Raw genomic sequence first — 20297 nt, 5'->3', positions numbered from 1 at the left:
AGATGGATAAAAATGGCTGGATTTTGCTTCATAACTCATATTCCACAAATGTAATATTAATCAGAATGTCACGTTTAGACTTTCACATATAACATATTATTGTCGGTTGACTGGACACATGAAACAAAACAACCTCAAGGCCTGATATTGTTTTCAGACAGAAGCGCATGCAAAAGACGACATTTTTAGACGTGGACAGAACAAAGACAAGCGTCCATACTCACAGTACAGTCCCAGTGCTGGACCAGCAAAATGTGAGAAGGATGACAAGGAGAAGAAAACAACATGAGAGGAAAGAATAAAGGCCGTGAAAAGACGAAAAGGTCGGTGGAAAAACTCTTGTCTCCTGTAATCTATTCATGTAGCCTTGCGTGTAAGGTGGTGGTCTCCTAACCTGCTGGGTTGGAGAAGTCCAAGACGCTGGTGGCGGGCTGGAGGAGGTCCGGGCTGCTTGACGACAGGCTGCCGGGGATGGGCATGATGGCCACGCTGTGCCGACACTGCTTGGTGCCCACGATGCTGTCGTCCTGCGACTGACCCATGCCGCCGTCGCTGAGGGTGCAACAACACCATATGCCATTATTTTGCGGTTCATACGCAGAAGATCTCCATGGTAACGGATGGAGATGTTACATCACATGCAAATGTTCATTTCAAGACGTAAGTGGCAACGGGAATTACATAATGGACTGTGTAGAAAATACTTAAAACGTTTTTACACAAAGATTCAAAAGCTTTGTAATTTTTTTTTGTAGCCCGGCCTGTTCCTGCAGCATACTAGTTGGGTCTGAACTGCTGGTCATTCATCTAAAAGTAGGCTAATCACTACTTTATATGACCTTGGCTAACTAAACTGAACTAAATCTAAAGTTTACTTCCCGTTTCATTTCCCCTGCAGTCCATCTAGGCGGGTTGTTGCTAATCATCTGAAAAACCTTGGCCATCTCGTGCCTTAGTGAACTCAAAATGTGCCGCAATGAACTCAAAGTACCCTCGCAAGACTTAAACAAAAAGTGTGATGATAAAAGAAAATGGGCTCAAATAAGTACGGTCAGTTAATAGTCTTAATTTATAATCCAGATTGAGATCATCGACATTTATTCAGTTCAATTCATTTGAATACTTCATTGTTCCTTTTTAAAATTTTGTTTTAGATGAAAATACTACTAAAGGCAGTGTTTTACATTTGTCATCTTAAAAGCAGGACATGACTCAGCAGAATCCTGGAAGCAGCTGAACAACCAAAATGTTATGAACAATGCTGCATGTGTGTGGCCATTTTTTGTTAGGGAGGCAAGTGTGCTGTTATTTCTACTTTCCAATATTCATTTTACATTTAATACAGAGTAGTTATTCCATTGCGAAAATTAAAGTGCACCAATGAGCTTGTGTCATAATTCACAAACTCTTGGATTTTTTTGCAGCGCAGTTCCCCCTAATGTGTCACGTCAAACAGCCGAGTGTTGCCTGGTCGACCCCTGTGAAGTCCGCCTAGCAACAAGTGGCCGAGAATTGGATTGGCTGTGTGTGTGCGCGCGTGTGTGTGTGTGTGTGTGTGTGTGCACTGAGCATCAAGTCTTACCCAAAGAGGCCCCTGAAGCAGCAAAGCAAGGGGAAAAAGAAACAGAAAATTTTAAATGAAATTAAAAAAAAGACAGGAGCGGCATCGCTAAATTCAGGGATAAAAAGCACGGCAGGAGCGGCAGTGTGTGTGTGTGTGTGTGTGTGTAGGCGTGTGTATGTGTCCATTCATAGTAGCTTGCGTGAGGAAAGTATGCATACGTGAAGGGAGAGGACATGCAAATGCTAAAAAGTGATGTTCCTCCTACACGCATGAAGTTTATTGAGGAAGTGTATTTCTCACAGCGACTGTTTGACCTCAACCGAAATAGAAAGGTCACGCCGAGTCAGCACGTTGCAAAATGAATGCTTTTTAAAGTGGACATATGATTGCGTGTGGACAAATAGCTAAATCATGTGTGACATTAAATACTTATGTCAATATTTTGTTCTCTGCCTATTTCTGAAAATACTCCTGCAAGTGACGACGTGCAATTTGCTCATTTGTCGTGGCTTTTCCCGCTAGCGTCCATCTTAGCCTAGCGCGTCCCACCTGAAGGGCTTGGGCGGCAGGATGCTGAAGCGCGTCTTCTCCAGCATCTTGCGGATCTTGTTGCGGCCGCCCGACACCGTGTTGGCCTTCATCTTGCGCGTGGTCTTGTGGTCGGTGGCGAACTCCATGTCGCCGGGCAGGTCCGGGATGGAGAAGCGGTTGCCCTTTTTCTCCTGGATCTTGGGAATGTGCGGCCCGCCGTTCTTCTTCTCGTGCACGATCCGGCTCAAGAGCTCCTTAAAGACTGCCGCGCCAATTGATGGACGACATCACGTTATTCACATGTAGGCATTTAATATCATGTTATGGGAAAATGACTTTTGGAGTAATTTGGTTGGTTCACCCACCGAATATGTTGGTCTTGACCGTGAGGGACAAGTGCGTGTTGTTTCTCAGGATGTCCACGGCTTTGGAGAAAGAGATGTTCTCAAAATTCTGCCCGTTGATCTCCATGATCTGAAATGGAGATGGCACATTTTAATGTATAGAGATGAAGCTCCGGTAGCAGTTTTAAAAAGGTAACAAAAAGTCACCAGCGCTTGTTTATTCACACAAAATTAAATCAAATTCTTTGGCTGGACTCTTCCGACCTAGTCAGGGATGTGATTTGACCAAAGTGAAATTATCTGAAAATTTAGCTGGGGGTCTGGGGGCCGCTGGCACCCAGCTAGGTCCAGGGCAGTGCCCTGGTGGGGGGACAAGGGGGGCGAAGACCCCCGGAGCTCATGGGTTTTCCGTGCTTTTAAGTACTTTCAATGCACTCACATGACAAAGAAATAGACAAAACAACAGCATAAATTTTCAATGTATATTGAACTATCCCATATAAAATGGCAGTTTTAGTCAACTCAAAATCAGTCACATTCAAAAACATTGGACTGCCTTTGCTTTTAAAAACTATCACTGAGAATATCATCATATCTAACTAATGTGATTACTAAGTTAACACATAAATAATGTTGAAGAGTTCAAATTGCATGAACAAATAATTGTATCATGACCAAATGAAAAGTAACTCATATTAGAGCATACCACAAATGTCTTTGTTATAGCAGAAGATGTTATCTGTCGGAGTCATGTGCATACACAATGAACTACTTTAAAAAATAAAATAAAATAAAAAAAATAATTTAAAAAATCGGAATTTTTTTTTTTGGGGGGGAGATAAAAAAAAAGCGGAATTCCGCGAATTAGCGGAAAAATCACATCCCTGCCTAGTGTCTGAAATCCTTTAATTGCTGTTCCTAAAACCACAAAAAAAGGATAGGGAGATGCGATGGAAACAAAAAAAAGGCAAATTGAAGTGACTATATTCAAGAAAAATATAAACGCTAACACTTTTGCTTTTACTACAATTTTTTAGGAGATGAACTCGGATCTAAAACATTTAACACATTCACAATATCAGCATTTCTCTCAATTATTGTTCACAAACCAGTCAAAGGCCTCGACCACGCGGAAGCCAGTTTCAATGTATCCTCACAAGTTTCTTACCGTTTAGGCCGTTCGTCCACGCGAAACACTTTTGAAACCGGGCTCCCGAGTGGAAAGATTTCAAAACGCGTCCGTCCGGACACCATATGCAGGGTTCAACAATCGGTGTTGTACTTGAATCGCCCGCCATCGTCACTTCTCTCGTGTTTGTCTTTTTCATGTTGTTTTGATACAAGCAAAGCCATGTTTGTTCTGTAGATTGCAATAAAGTTAAAAAAAAAAAAAAAGTGTTTGTCTTCTTCTTCTACGCTTTTCGTTAACTCCCTGTGGCTGCGCCACAGCGCCACCCCAGACTTGGCATATACATTACAGCCGTTAATCGTCCTCAGCGTTTTCTTTTGGACACACGCAAGTCTTGAAATGCCTTCTGTGTGTACGAGATTTGTTTGAGGAACGAAGCCGGCTTTGCTTCCGTCTGGACGGGGCTTTGGACAGCTCATAAAAAATGGGTGCAAAAAAACAAAAGTGGTTTATATTTTTGTTGCGTATATACAAGGACGCCTCTCGCTGGCCTCTCTGTAATTGTGAGAATCCCCAATTTTGTCTCACCTGGTCTCCGCGTTTGAGTCCCGCCTCAGCCGCTTTGCTGCCGTCCTCCACCGACTCGACGAATATTCCGAAGCCGCGCTCGCTGCCACCCTGCACGCTGAAGTAGAGCGGCGACTCGCGCGACGCCTTTTGCAGCGTGATCTGCCGCCACTTGGCCTTGGCGGCGCAGGCGATATTGAGCAGCCGCAGGTGGCCTTTCATTTTCTAAAGTAAAAAAAAAAAATGATTTTAAAACTTGCGCGAAAGCTTTAAGGTGACACGGTGAGATGCGTGAGCTTACGGCGACTTCCAGCAGCTTCTCAAAGTCCTCCAGGAAACGCGTCATGGCCGTGTCGCCCTCAAAGTCGTTGAAGTGGTTGTTGACCCACAGCAGCACGATACGAGTCACCTGCATTCCAAAATGTATGAATTTGAAATAAACCCCTTCAAATTTGACATAAACAAAACACATTTTTGTTGCGCTTCCACTGCACTCGTTTGCAGGGTAAAACTTGACTGCTATTGGCAGAAGTGTGCACTAATCCTCACTCGAAGCCCCTACGGACAAGCAGAGTGTCGGCCGTGCACTATAATGGCCGCCAAGCTCAAGGACCGCTGAGCGTGCTGAACGTGCGTATCGATCGAAAACACAGGAATTTCAACAAAGCGCATGGGAATACAAAATAAAAAGAAACACAGAGAGCGCTGAGAGAAGCATAAGACGAGCACGGAAAAAACAATGTGCCAGGGATAAATGCATTAAGTGGCATTTTGTTTAAATTCATACGGTGCATCGGAAAGTATTCACAGGGCGTCACTTTTTTTGCATTTTGTTTTGTTCTTGTCTGCAGGATTACAACATGATTTTTTTTAATCTGTATGCAAATGTACCTTCATAGCTGACAAGAGGTTTACTCTTAAAACACCTTCAACACTTCAGATTAGTTAATCATTTAAAAAAATATATATATATATATATATTCTTTATCCTCTGTGAAGAGGAATTAACTCATTCACTCCCAGCCATTTTCACTGAAGCAATCCCCTTCACTCCCGGCTTCATCAGGAAAAAAAAAAAAATTCTATCGGTTTACATTTTTGCAGCAATTAGCATTAGAATATAGCTAAGTTTCATCTTTATTCACAAATCCGCTTTAAGTTGTGGGGAAATTAGCTTGTTTTCAACATGGCCCTGGTTGATCTCTTCTACGCTGCTGCCACCTGTTGGCCGTTTTTGTAATAACTACCATTTCTTTAACCGTTTTGTGCAGTTGAGAGGCTGCATCAAAGCCTTCTGTATACTCTTGCATAAAAAAAACGTATAAATGCTTCTTTGGGATACTTTTAAAACAGAACGTATTTCTACGTTTTTCGGAGCAAATTTGTTAATATTACTGCGGTAAGCTTACTGAGGCGTGACTGCCTCCAATTTGTAGCAAAATATAGCACAATGCTGTGAATATTTACAGGCATGTAAAAAAAAAATAATTATAGTACAGTTATTTTTTTATACATTTTCAAAAAATCTCATTAAAATGTGTAAAATTATTTGAAGAAAAAAAAAATTGTAACAAAGCTGACATACGCTGTAGGATGCACACATGCACACACACATTCCTTAGCATCGACTGACTACTTGACATTTCCACAAGTGCAACACACAGCATATAAACAAACCCGTATACACACACACACACACACTGACCGTGTCTCGGAGCGTATCCATCTGGAACCAGTCCAGCAGCTTCTTGCCCACCTCCATGGGGCTGGACACGAAGGTGCGGTACGTGAGCAGGAAGTCCTCGATGTAGGTGGGGTCCACCACCGAGGGCTCCTCCACCAGGTGCATGATCAGACGCTCGGGGGTCCCCTGTGGGTGACACGGAGCGGAGCGCATTTACAATACGGCAGGTGGCCAACAAACCACTCGGCAACATGTTGACATTAATCATATAAACGACAAGGACATAAAGTATTAAGTCAAAGCTGTCAGTCAAGAAAACGCACAGTCTGCCTTTTTGTCGCCTCGGTAATGCTGTGCTTTGTTTTATTAATGCCTTTTTTTTTACATTTTTATTGCTTCTTCTTATAATTATTTTTTTTTATTTTTTGGGGTAAATGTTAGTTTTATTCATTTTTTATACATTACATTTGTGGAGCTTGTTGTTATCAATGCAGTAAGTTATTTTCAATTGTCATTATTTTACTTATTCTCAATATTTATTATTTTATGTACTTATTCATTTACATTAATAAATATACTTTTAGTGTTATCTTTTTTTTGTGTCAGTTTGCAGGCAACATCCTCTCTACAGATTTCAATATGACAGGTCGCCATTCATCCTTCCTTGAGCCAAAATATTAATTGTAAAAACATACATCGTTTTTTTTTTAATTCATAAATCGAGTACAGCCTTTGAGAGGGAAATAAAGATACACATTAGACTAAATGGAATCCTCTGGAAGGAAACGATTCTTTTTCGGCGAGGAAGCGAAAGTAGCAAATCATATCCTCTCTTCTCTTCGCCCGACACAAAAAGAACAACAGAAAGAGAAGCGGAAAAAAACAAAAAATTCCAAAACACTCGAGTTGAGAATCGACTGGTCTACACTGGATGTGTTTTTGGATCGTTGAGGCCCATTATATGATCAATATCCGACTGGCTCTGGAGAGTCTGAGAAGCAAAAAAAAAAAAAAAAAAAAATGGCAGAAGATCAAAAGGGGCCTTGGCGGACAAGAGGAGAACTAATCGCGCTAACGCTTCCTCTAAATTAGCAACAAAGAGCGCTGAGCCGGCGCATTGATGTTTCGGCAAGTAGCTGCTGATCGATCGGCGATAACCTGAAAGATGCGAATTAGCCGCTTTGGGCTAGCAGCCTTGTACTCTTCTGGTGTCGGCATCCAAGGTCGCAATCAATGGTTGAACTTGAAACTTTGAACTCAAATGGCAGCTTCCACATATTCTCATTTTGCGCTAATGCTACAAAACGGAGATAACCTTAGCTAAATTGTGTTGGATAGCCACTCAAAAATCAAAAGCACGCTTGATTGAAGACTGAACATTGATCCTGAAATGTTTGAAGACTTTCCGGTAAAAATCTTAGCCTGGCCATAGCGCACAAAATAACAAATTGTGTCCTTTGATGGTAGCAAAGCTTTTTCGGATCCAATGAAACCCGCTAAACTTTGTGGATTAGCACTCAAAAAAAAAATCAATAAAACACTTGCTTGGAGACTGAACAGCCAACCCTACATGTTTGAAGAAAATCCAATAAAATTATGGTCTGGCATATCTTGCAAAATGGTAAATTGACTACTTTTCATCTCGCACTTAATCTACATAACTAGTCAATTCCTTTGATGGTAGCTACTAGCTAAGTTAGTTCAGATCCTATGAAGCTCCCTAAGTTTAGCGGAATACCACTCAAAAATCACCCCAAAAATTTGCTTGGAGACTGAACAGCCATTCAGAAATATTTGAGGACAATCTACTAATCTTCTGGGCTGGCTCAACAAGCGCAAGAAGGCCAAGGACACCCCTTAAATTGAGCAGGATATTGCTTCAATCAAAAAACAAAAACAAAAAATCAATAGCACACTTGTGATGGAACAATTCACATTGGGTCTGATTTCATTCAAAACCATTCTTGCTCAAATAAGACTCGAGTTCGGATCATTGTAATTAATCATTATCATTATTTTTTTCACCTTGATGACAATGTGCCCCTTGCGGGTGCCGCTCCGGTCCAGCTCGCGGTGCTCCTTCACCATGACGATCTCGCCCTCCTCCTCCACCTTGTGCGTGTTCTTCTCCACGTGGTTGAGGATGCGCCAGTAGTCCTCCTGGGCGATGCACACCAACTGCGGGCGAGAGCGCATAGTGACCCATGTGGCATCGGAATAAAAAGCAGTCAGACGACTTTCTAGTGCGCCCGCCGGGCGTGAGAAGAAGCCAGCTTCCCTTTCTACGAAAAGCAACTTTGCCGACTTCCTCAAGGTATGACGACAGGAAGTGATGCGTATTGCACAGAAAGTGGGCGACCGCTTGATGTGTATGTGACTTGAAATGACCATCGAGTGCCTTTTAAGGAGACCTATTATGCCTTTTATTTAATTTAAACATGCTTAGCATTAGCAGCTAACTAACCCATGCTGTGCTGCATTATTTAAAACATTATTTTTTTTTTAAATTGAACTTGAAATCATTTTAACAGGGATGTGATTTGACCAAAGTGAAATTATCTGAAAATTTAGCCGGGGGTCTGGGGGCCGCAGGCAGTGCCCTGGTGGGGGGACAAGGGGGGCCGGAGCTCATGGGTTTTCCGTGTTTTTAAGTACTTTCAATGCACTCACATGACAAAGAAATAGACAAAACAACAGCATAAATTTTCAATGTATATTGAACTATCCCATATAAAATGGCAGTTTTAGTCAACTCAAAATCAGTCACATTCAAAAACATTGGACTGCCTTTGCTTTTAAAAACTATCACTGAGAATATCATCATATCTAACTAATGTGATTACTAAGTTAACACATAAATAATGTTGAAGAGTTCAAATTTCAAGAACAAATAATTGTATCATGACCAAATGAAAAGTAACTCATATTAGAGCATACCACAAATGTCTTTGTTATAGCAGAAGATGTTATCTGTCGGAGTCATGTGCATACACAATGAACTACTAAAAAAAAAAAAAAAAAAGATTTTTTTTTTTTGGGGGGGTGGGGGGATAAAAAAAACGGAATTCCGCGAATTAGCGGAAAAATCACATCCCTGTTTTAAATTAATAGTAACAGAATCCTCGCCCTTACCTGACAGTCGTCCCCTTTGGTGCGCACCTCGCCGTTCATGTACTGTTTTTGCAACGACGGCGAAATGCCGAAGCTGTTGCCCATGCACAGCGTCTCCGCCCGGCCCTCGGGGCGGCCGATTTCCACCGCCCCGTTCAGGATGACGTACCACAGGTCCAGCTTTGTGGTGTGAAAACACGGATGACATCATCATCATCATCATCATCCATGTATGGTGGTGAGTCGCCATTTGGGGTTTTGTGTGTCAAGTGTGGTTCTGACCTCCTGCTTGTCGTGCAGAATGACGGTGCCCGCCTGCTCCACCACCTCGAACACCATCACGCCGCACAGCTCCCGACGCACCGACATGGTCATGTTGGCGAAGGCTGGCAGCTGGTGCATAAACTCCAGCAGTTGCTCTGCGGACAGAACATGAAATATGCTACATTAAGAGTTGCCTAGAACATTAAATACCGGTATGGAAATATGGCACATTAAAGTTGTATGGAACATTAAATATGATGGCAACATTTAACTCTTTTACTGCCAACCGTTATCCAAAAAGACAACCCCTACAGTGCCAGCCCATTTCGAGCATTCACTCATCTTTCAAGGCAAACGGAATATTGTGTGCTTATGACTACATAAATATGATGGATATCATATGAAAGATTGGATTCCATTCTCATGTTAGAAAAAAAAAGTATGATTCTACCTCATTCCATTCACCATTTGAAAATAGGTCATTTGAGTGGCACCAAGCTATAATGGAAAAAAATAAGGAGAAAAACTTATTGTGGAAAAAAACTGACTTTGACACTAATATTTTTTGTTTGGTGACGTTCTGCGAATTAGATTTAACGCTTTGATAATTCACTTCATCCTTGAGAACGTATTTCCTAAAATCCGCCATGCTTTTATGTCATTTGATCCACGGGAGCCAATTGAAAAGAGATGCAACGCTGCTATCTGCTGGTCATACTTAGTGGTTTTTTTTTTTTGGGTCAACTCTTTCATGAAACCAAGACGTTGCGCTGCCCATTGAAAAACAAACAAACTTGTGTTTGCTAGGTGACCTAACAACAATTGACTTACCACATAAACAATTTCAATCTACACTTGTAGCCCTTACTTACGCAAAAAAAACCAATTCTTGTTAACTGGAAAAATAAACAAACTCTGAATATCGACCAATGGTCTAACCTCCTCATAAATCACATTTTAATGGAAAAAATATCTGCCTCAAATAAAAACCAAATATCAAAATTTATAGAAACATGGTCTACGTATATAGAATTTTTTAACCTAATTCTGGTTACTTAATTCTGTCTGTTAGCGAGAGCCGCTACATCGTGATAACTTACATTGATGTTTCTGCATTTGGCAATTTATAATTATATTATTATTAGTATGGGATTTTTTTTTAATAGGCTTTAGGTGAACTGATGAATACACGCACGCACGCACACACATATACAAAATTATAAATAAAATATATATATATGTATATATATATATATATATATATATATATGTGTATAAAAAAAAATATATTTTTTATTATTATTATTAAAAAAAAAAAAAAAAAAGGAGAGCAATGATGATGTCAAATCGAATGAACAATACTGAGCTTTCCTGAAAAACAAAAACAAAAAAAACAAACAAACACAATTGACGTCAATTAACGTTATTGGTAGGAGTCGTTGGGATTTCCGTTAACGTTAATTAACGTTCTTGGCATGAAAAGAGTTCATGATATAAATAGAACGTTAAATATGACGCAAATGTGATGCATTGAAATTGTATAAAACGGAAAATGAATGAATGTACGTATGGTACATTTTAGCTGATTAGAATAGAGTTGTCTAGCACATTAAATACAGAGTAAATATGCTACATTAGAGTTGTATAGAATACTAAACATGATATGTATTCACTGACCGATGTCGTCATCGTTACGGTCGGCAGGGTCCTTCTCCAGACATTCGCGCACCAGGTCTCGGCCCCGGAGTGCGTCTGAGGCTCTGTCCAGGTCCTCGTCCTCCTCTTCCTCCTCCTCACTGTCCACGGTAGCCTCGGGAAGACCGGAGAGGTCCACATCGCCTAGTTCACTCTCCGTGGCCTGGGTAGGGACAATTTCCAGATTGAACGCTTGAGAAACTCTCAATGTCCCTTTTCTGCCATTTTGCATCAATAATTCTGTTTGATTGGAATTGAATTCTGCCTAGCAACAAGCGACCGAAACTACTCCATGCCCCGAAGTGAGTGTCCTACCAGATGGCACTGCGGCGAGGATTTATTATTTTGTTTCTGTTTCTACCATATCCCTCCGTCCTTTTTCTGCAACGTTGATGCAGTGGAGCCAGCAAACGAAAGGCAAAGAAACGTCTATGAAAGCCTCCCTGGCGGAGGTAATAACCACTACTATGCGGCCATTAACACCGTTTACGTCCCTCAATGGGGCTTCCACATTGATTGTGGAATCTCATTAGCTCGGAAGTTATCAGCCAGCTACAAGATGAAAAACATTTTTCGGATTATATTTTGAGAACGAAGGTGCGCTGAAAGGGTTTGAATGATTCAATATATGTATTATTGATTTGGATTATAGCTGTGACAATATCAACAAGAAGCTGAAGGACACAAAGCTTCGAGAGAAGTGTACTCTGCTCGGGAAAGGTCAGGGTTATTTCCTGCGTCAGACCTTTGCGCCGCCACATGGAGTAGCGAGCGACAAGCCGCCGACGCCGCAGCACCAGTGATAATTAGCTTGATGAGGGAGGAAGAAGCGGGCCCCACCGTTGATCAATAAAAGTAATTAAATTAAACATTAGAGTTGTATAGAACATTAAATATAATGCATTGTACATTATAGTTGTCTGGAACATAAAATATGGTAGGTATGCTTGAGTTGTAAAAAAAACATTTAATATGACGTAAATGTGGTATCAATACATTTCCCGGAAATATGATTGTACATTAGAATTGTATAGAACATCAAATATGAAGCACATGCGGTACATTTCTGTTCCTATCGCTGCCCGTACTATCTCACCTGGTAGATGTCCGACAAGCTGCTGCTGCCGGAGTCGCTGGCGATGCTGCAGCCGGACTGGCTGGCGGGCACGTGCATCACCTGCTGGTGGGCGTGGTCCGTCAAGTGCATCTTATTGAGGTCGGCAGGAAGCTGCGCAGACGTACAGAAAGGAAAGGAAGCAGGCGGTATGAGACGACGATCGGGTGTTTTTTTTTTTTTTGTTTTTTTTTTAAGTTTGAAATGCAAAATAAACAAAACGCACAAACCACAATCAGAACAACGTGCGCACACATTTTCTAGCACCAAGCTAACACGTTGAACTGTAAACAATCAGACCTTGTACATTGCATTCTACTCTTTGCAATCCCTCCTCTTCCCTCGTTTCTGCAGCAGAAGCTTCTGCACTGAATCACGATGAGAGATGTTCCTAATGTTGTGTCCCTCGCGGGGGCACTAAATAAGCTGGCCAAACTATTACAAAGAGCTCCACGTTGTCCACATTCATACGCTGCTGCTTAAAGGGCCGGGTGCACATACTGTATACACACACATCCACAACTGTAGAATTAGGTATTCTTTTTTTTTCTTTTCTTTTTTAATTGGGCACTACCAAAGAATGTTTATGACCAAAAGCCTTCACCTCAATTCTTCGCTTAATTCAGTGGTGGACAAAGTATGGCCTGCAGGCCGCAAAAGGAAACGCGAGGGAAAATCAACAACAACTAAAAGTAAAATAAACAAACTTTTAAAATTAAACAATTGGTTAATTCATAGTTATTAAAGAAGACACAATATAATAATAAATTATTTTATTTAAATAATTTGAAATAAAATGTTAAAATATTACACCAAAATGAAATTTTACGCATGTGTTTGATTTCAACACATAATTGGTTCATTATTAACAATTACATCAATAATAAACAATATGATGTAAAAAAATGCAAAAATATTTTTTTAATAGTTTTATTCAATTACAACTAACTAAATTGCAAACAATACCATTTAAGAATTTTATTATGAAATTGAATGACTTTCCATTCCCTATTTTCATCTATCTATCTCCAAACAGCCTGGCCCATCCATCTGTCCACTTTAAAAATCAAATCAGTTGCCCCAGCCCCGGATTGGCTTCAGGAATCCACTCCAACTAAAGTCTTACCAATTTGGGTTGTGGCAGCGCCAAATTGAGCGACGCCGTCCTCCGGCGACACCGTGCCAGCCCGCACCAAGCGTCCTCCATCGAAACCCAAACGCGCGCGACATCCAACAACAAGCGGAGGTGGAACAGGGTGGAGAAGCCACCGTGCCCACATGAAATATTAAAGACATGGTAAGGGGGGGGGGGGGCGGGTGTTCCTTTAGTACACCATATAATTATTGAGCAGAACCTCCGACCCCATGGAGGACACGGGAGCGCTGACATTAAAATGGCATATTTAAGGATAATAAAGGCATTCATTTCAGAAAGTCCAATTTCCATCTTTCTAATTCATAATATGAATGACGTCATATTTCGCCATCATTGTTGGACAATGCAAGCCTATAACATTAGCATTTTCCAACCCATCTTAGAATCTCCATAAACTACCATTCCTTTTTTTTTTTTTTTTTTTTTTTTAAATACAATTGAATAGATTAAATACATGTATAGATTTTTACTAATAATTACAATCAAAATAAAATAAGAACATAAACAGATTTTGTCCCTTTCAAGATCTTAACCAGGTCTGGACAGACTGTAATTTTGAGTAAGTAAAAAAAAAAAAAAATGCCATTGTTTAGGTTGTGGATGTTTTTGAAAATGGAAGCATGGGTGCCTTCCGACTCTATTTTACACCCTTTACCCAATCCCGCCTTAATCCACACGCACTAACGCACTTTCTCGCTCCCTTGGGAGCGAGTTGGCGGGTGGCTGTGTGGGGGCGGGGCTCTCCCATTCTCCTCATGCATTAAGCATGAGAGTCGCTAGATGAAATATAAATGTGTCAGCTTCCTTCAGCTGTACAATTAAAGACAACGAGGAGGACGGGCGGACAGGCGTGCCACCGTCAAATCCAGAAAACACAATTTTACGCTCGTGTTTGTATGTTTGTTGCAGGTAGAGCTTGCACTTTGCAATTTTATATCTGTTTTAAATGTACAATAAAATGTACAATCAAATATTTTTTTCTAAGTTTTCATAGTCTTGTTAACATAAATGTGGGAAAAAATGTTAAACTAATATGGCTGCATCGTTTAGTCATTGATACAGTAATTTCATAATAAATCATAAAATTGAGTTAAAATTTGGGAGAGAGAAAAGTAGTGTACTGTAAAAAAACGAGTGTCATTTTAATTTGTGTTGGTCATATTTTTCTGCCACTAGATGGCATAATTGCATTTTTATTTTCATATTAAGAGCTATATAATCTTTAACGTAACATTTTTAAAATGGTAAAATACAACTTGACCCCAGTTTCCAAAAAAATATGCATTATTATTAAATTTATTACTGCTAAATTTTGACGTGGACGTGTCTGCTGCGTTGCGACTGGAATTCCTCCAGTACAGGCTTTTCAAGTAAAAGGCGGTCATTAATCGCGCGATAAAAAAAAAATGGTGGCGTTAAAGGAGCTTTAAATTAACCCAAAATTAACACACCTATTTTGACATCCCTCACCGAACACAGGATTTTTTTTGCTTTTGGTAAAGTTTTAAATCCATCCGTGCTCTGTTGTACCAGCTAGCTACAATATTAGTTAGCACTAAGCTAACCTGGGAGGGTTACATTTGCATGTAATAGATTACAAATATTATAACATCTCCTGATGTTAGCGTTTGATTCGGTCAAGTACGTAAGAGGTTTAAGGGATTTGTTACAGCTCCTTCCATCGAGTATTCTAGTTTCACCCCAAAGTCTTCATTCACTCTCACGTTAGCGTTTCATTCAGTCAAGAGTTGTAAGCAGTTTAAGGGATTTGTTACAGGTTTTAGTATTCCCAAGTGTTCCAGCATTAGGTGCCAACACAGCTGAGTCAATACAGGCACATGGTGACAGACGGCCGGGTCAGTGGCTGGCCACCTGCCATGACCACACTTGGCCCGTAGGTGTCAGCACACAGCCAACCAACATCATTAAACAGTCTGAAATGAATGGACTCCGGCGTTTAGGCATGAAACCCCACGGCTCTGCAAACACTCAAAGCAAACCCCCATCTTGAATCAAAATTGCGTCAACTTGACAATTTCTCCACCCTCGCAACGCTTCGCCGCCTCGTCTGTCTCCGGCGGTCAGTCATTTGACTTCCTCGCCAGCTTTCTTTCAACCAGTCTTCCCTCCCCTTCCTGGCATTTTCATTCCTCCCCCCCCCCCCCCCCCCCAAAGAACTTGAATTATGGATGAAGTCTACTGCTGCCGCCACCGACGTGCAATTTTGCATCAAAGCCGGCGGGGAGCGTGCGCCGCAAGAGTAGAGAAAGACGGCAAAGGGCGTCCGAGCACATGCGTCCGAGGCTTGATGATGTTCAGTGTGGGGATGAGGCATGGGCGGGAACGGTACGGCACATAGCAATCCGCAAAAAGAGGAAGTGGATTGACGACGAGCCGCGACAAATGAAGATAAAAACATCCCAAAGAATCCAATTTCCGACCGCAGTCCAGACCCAAATCGTATATCTCTGTGTGATTGTGTGAAATAGAGAAGTCATTAAAAGGTAGCAAAGGAGGTGAACTTGTAAACATAAATGTATGCAAAAGTATCAGTTGGACTGCTGTGAGCCACTACTGGATGGCTTCAATTTGTTTTTGTTTTTTTGTATGATCCATATTATGAGGCATTAACCGGGCTGGATCCAGCTGGAAAATCTTTTATTATTTTTATTATTATTTATTTATTTTTATCAGCTGGAAAATCTTCAGTATCAGATCGAACTGTGTTCGGGATTATTATTACACGGGAGTATTTCACAGCCGCTCAATTCTTTTAGCAATGCTGAGATCAAATTTATCTTGGCAAGCCACCAAAGACGATATTAAAAAGCATATGAACCGGCAGCCCACGCATACGTTATTAGAGTTTCATGTTTTACGGCCAGTCGTCAAACTTCACTGGTGCTACACACAAATGTCTGCAATTTAGTGTCGTCCATCTCAGGAATGGGCCAAAATCTGAAGACCAAGTTTGTTTTTGAAGGACCCCTGAAAATAGAAAAAAAAAAAAAAAGACCCAGAAATGGCCGCCTCAAACCATAATGACAGACTTACCGTGATTCTTTAAATCACGGGGAATCGTCCTCGACCACTCAACCGACCACTCAATTATTTGAACAATACACGCTCAGAAATATCTTGGAAAGCAACCAAAGGCAATATTAAAGCTTCTGAAAGGCACACTTCTCAAAAGTGATTAGTTGAATGCTGTCCAACTTTTGCCGGTGGAAAACTCAAGATTTGGCGTCGGCAAATTGGCAAGTATGCACCTGGTTCAAGTTTGGTTGAATGCGACAAAAGGACCCCGGAAATTGCCAAAATGTTCCCAAAATGGGAGCCTTTCAACCAATACGGCAGACTTCCTGTGTCTTTTCCGGCATGGCTTCTCAAAACATTTTTTTGTGGGTCTACTCATGATAAGACACGCCTACCAAATTTCATGTTGCTACGAAAACAGAATTGGGCGAAGCGGTCGTTCATAGCAGGAACACAAATCTCAAGGGCCCATGTCTGAAGTTTAAAAGGAAGTCAGCCATTTTGGTTTGAAGCAGCCATTATGGGGAGAATTCCATTCCCCAATGGATCCCTTATCGAACGGAGGTATCAAGACAGACAAATGGGACACACTAATTTGCTCTTCTTTTTGCCATTGCCATATTTGGCGGGCGGGGCATGGCATCAAGGTTGGCTGATTTCATTTAAAAGGAGGGATCAGGGGAAAAAAGGGCCCTTTTCTCGCTGCTTTAATTTACATGTGTCGGTCCGGCATGCCTGGCGAAGGAGGTAATAATCACGGCTCAGCGAGACCTCGGGGAGTCGAGTGCCGCTCTTTGTCAGACGAAACGAGGGAATTCCTTCCATTTGGCAATCCCAACCGACTGTTTTGTGTGTGGCAGCAGATGGCAGCGGTTACCAGTACGCCCTCCCCAAAATGTCTCTTCTGACGGGAATAGTCGCAGCCTATATTCCCGCTTGGTGGTGAGGAGCTACAAACAGCGAGGAAAAAAAAAAAAAAAAAAAAGCCTGCTCAGAGCACAAAAGCATTTTTAGATGTGATGTGTCAGGAGTGGCAAAGCACTGCAGAACAAGCAATTTTAAAACACTCAGTCGGGCTTGTGTGGTTTATGTTTAAAAAAAAATATTTTTTTTTTTGGTGTGTCTTTTTTTGCCTTTACAAAATTCACCACCTTTTTTCTCATGAGTACGGAATGTGGCGACAAGCTGAACGGGAATCAGGCTTGAATTTATCATGAGAATGCTGTGGCTTATAAAGATGATACTTTGTTTCATGCTAAACGGACCGCATTAAAAGGAAGCCAGCATGCGGATAAATACAAATTGCAAATGGGCGGGTAAATCCCCGGAGGAGCCATGGATCATATCACAATAAATACCTGTGGAAAGGGTGGGACACCAAAGTCACTGTCAGCTGGCACAGAATGTTTTGGGGGCTTTTTTTTTTGGGGGGGGGGGGGGGGTACGCCTTTTTGGGCCCCTAAGGGAGGTGGGCCTGATGCCGAACCCGCTATGAACAGATGCTTCCTGCTCCATGCAGAGAGGCTGGCATCGATACCGCAAAGGGCCCAGGGGCCAGTCGAGGGGCTGTTTTTTTGTTCAAAATGGCTACCAAAACTCCGCCCCGTCTGCGCAGACAATAAATCACTAGCATGCCTCGGCAGAACAGGAAATTGACTTTTGTGGATGGAGCAAATTTTGGTGTTGATCGTACGTTTTTTTTTTTTGACAAGGCAAAGGGAAGTCAAATTAACGAGCTGATAAGACCACGTGTTATCGAAAATGCTCCCAGAAGAAAGTGCTATGTTGGTATTATTGAACTTTTTTGGATGCAAATGTTGAGGGTTCTATGCCAACCTAGCTTGACCCATTCATTGATTAACAGGTGTGTCCTGAGACCACAAGTGCGTTGTCAGGTTCGAAGTCACTGACGTGATAACTTACATTGATGTTTCTGCATTTGGCAATTTATTATTATATTATATTATTAGTATGGGATTTTTTTTAATGGGCTTTAGGTGAACTGATGAATACACACACGCTCGCACGTACGCACGCACATACAAAAAAAAAAATATATATATATATATATATATATATATATATATATATATATATATATATATATATATATATATATATATATATTAAAAAAAAAAACATTTATTAATTTTTTTTAAATTTATTTGTTTTTTTAAAAAAAGGAGAGCAATGATGATGTCAAATCGAATGAACAATACTGAGCTCTCCTGAAGAAAGAAAAAAAAAAAAAAAAAAAGTTCGAAGTCACTTGGACAAGTTTTTGCCTACAAAGTCTTAGGAGGAGAAATTGCGATCCAGGGTAACAGAGAGCTCTAGTCTAACCTAGATTGACTCATTAATTGAATCGATCTTTGTCAACAAGTGCATGGCCAGGCTCAAAGTAATTCGGGCATACGCACATTTTTCACAATGTCTAGATAAGAGGGAGGACAAATCAAGATTTAGGAGGAACAGGGGGGGGGGGGGTTCTAGTCCAACCTAGACTGATCTATACATTTATGAAGAGATGTGTCCTTTGACCTTAGTCACGTTCAAAGGAAAACTAAAATTTGCCCGTAAAATCGCGATAAAAGCAAGAATTCAAATTTTGGAGCAGCTATGGGTTCTAGTCCAAACGAGATTGATCAATGTATTGATTAAAAGAGGTATTGTCATCCCAGAAGTGCATCACAAGTTTGTCCACAATGTCTTGATAAACAGACAAATTAAGGGGGGAGGTAAGGCTTCTAGTTCAACCTATGATTGATCCATCCAAACATAATCGACCTGTCCCATCTCATATTCATTAACGGCCTTGAAAACGATCCACTCAAGGCCCTCTCTTGCTTTCTGGTTGCGCAGCGCAGCAGTGTGGAATCAATAGCAAAGAGATAATGGGACCATGTGAAATTGAGGTGGTGGGGGTGGGCCGCGGGGCCGGTGGGTGTCATCATCAAGTGTCAAGGTCAGCGGGGACAGTTTTGAGTGGGTTAAGGTCATGTCTACTGAAGTCATAGGAGGGCATGATTTATGAGTGCATGTACTGCAAGTCTGCTTCCATTATCGCCACGCCGTTTTGATTTTAGTGGCCATCGAGGACCTTTTATAGTTTTCTTGCATCAGGGCCAAATGGGGAGTCATCAGGTGGACAAAAAAAGCTTGTTCAGGGAATCAAAAATGACTTTTTTTCTGCTCAAATATAAGGCCTAAAAAGGCCTTTTTAACTCTTTCACTGCCATGGACGTTAAAAGACGTCAAGTAAAAACCTACGGCGGGCCGCCAATGACGTTAAAAGACGTCATCCAATTTTTATTTTTATTTTTTTTGAAACGGGTTGAGGAAAGCCTTGGCCAGCTGTGGTGAACGTTTCAAGCAGATCTAGTTAGCCTAATGACTATTTTTGGCCCCTAGATGGCAGGAATGACTCTCTTTTGACAAGATTGGGTAGGCGTCAGTAGAAGACGTGAGGCGGAGCTAGAGGGGACAATGGCTGGAAGGGAAGAGAACATGGCGACCGGTTGCAAGCAGCTCACGCTCGAGCAGTTTTTTTCAAAGACGAAAAGCATCGACCAACGCTAAAGAGCGTTTGAATGGAAATAAACGTATTTTGCAATCTAAAAACACTTTTTCATTGTTGGTGGTGGTGTATTACAGAAGTAAAGCACTATTTAGGAGTTTGTGGCATCATTCATGGACAAAAAGAAGTGTAGAATTCACTAGAGTGCATGAAATAACATCGTTTCACAAAAAGCTCTTTTTGTGAAACGAACGTGAAACAGAGCATTTCGGTGAAACTAACCATTTTCTATTGTTGATTACTGAAGAACGGAATAGGGTACAAACAAACTTTATTTTTCTGATGAAAGATGAGAGTTCAATCTTTCATTTGGTAGTATGTGTGTTTCCATAGTCCAAACACAACATTTTCTGTGGACCTTGAAAGATACAGTCAAAATGCTTAAATCGGCTGGCACTGGCGACATCCCGTTTCTGAAAACGTCTGGCAGTCAAAGAGTTAAATGTGGATTGAATGTGTGTCATTTTAGAGGCTAATTAGGGCTCACTATGGAGTTTTTTAAGGGTGCACTGAAACCGTGTACCT

The 20297-nt window shown here is 41.2% G+C and overlaps 1 protein-coding gene across 9 annotated transcripts in view; it reads right to left on the bottom strand.

Moving 5' to 3' along the window:
• Positions 1-20297, bottom strand: part of rapgef6 (Rap guanine nucleotide exchange factor (GEF) 6) — a 67721-nt gene that overhangs the window by 12637 nt on the left and 34787 nt on the right. For 6 of the 9 annotated variants that reach the window (XM_077546213.1, XM_077546219.1, XM_077546217.1 and 3 more), the window contains 13 exons: positions 11986-12117; positions 10872-11052; positions 9213-9349; positions 8952-9110; positions 7845-7997; positions 5841-6005; positions 4437-4544; positions 4157-4360; positions 2461-2569; positions 2114-2357; positions 1583-1594; positions 395-552; positions 225-239 (listed from right to left, as the gene is read on the bottom strand). In XM_077546213.1, the coding sequence (XP_077402339.1) occupies positions 225-239; positions 395-552; positions 1583-1594; positions 2114-2357; positions 2461-2569; positions 4157-4360; positions 4437-4544; positions 5841-6005; positions 7845-7997; positions 8952-9110; positions 9213-9349; positions 10872-11052; positions 11986-12117 (1777 nt within the window). The remainder of the gene's footprint in view (positions 1-224; positions 240-394; positions 553-1582; positions 1595-2113; positions 2358-2460; positions 2570-4156; positions 4361-4436; positions 4545-5840; positions 6006-7844; positions 7998-8951; positions 9111-9212; positions 9350-10871; positions 11053-11985; positions 12118-20297) is intronic. The other 3 variants (XM_077546216.1, XM_077546215.1, XM_077546218.1) reach the window with 3 other exon arrangements.

The sequence above is a fragment of the Vanacampus margaritifer genome, chromosome 16 (assembly GCF_051991255.1).
Source record: "Vanacampus margaritifer isolate UIUO_Vmar chromosome 16, RoL_Vmar_1.0, whole genome shotgun sequence".
Classification (NCBI taxonomy): domain Eukaryota; kingdom Metazoa; phylum Chordata; class Actinopteri; order Syngnathiformes; family Syngnathidae; genus Vanacampus; species Vanacampus margaritifer.
This window is presented reverse-complemented; position numbering and strand designations above follow the sequence as displayed.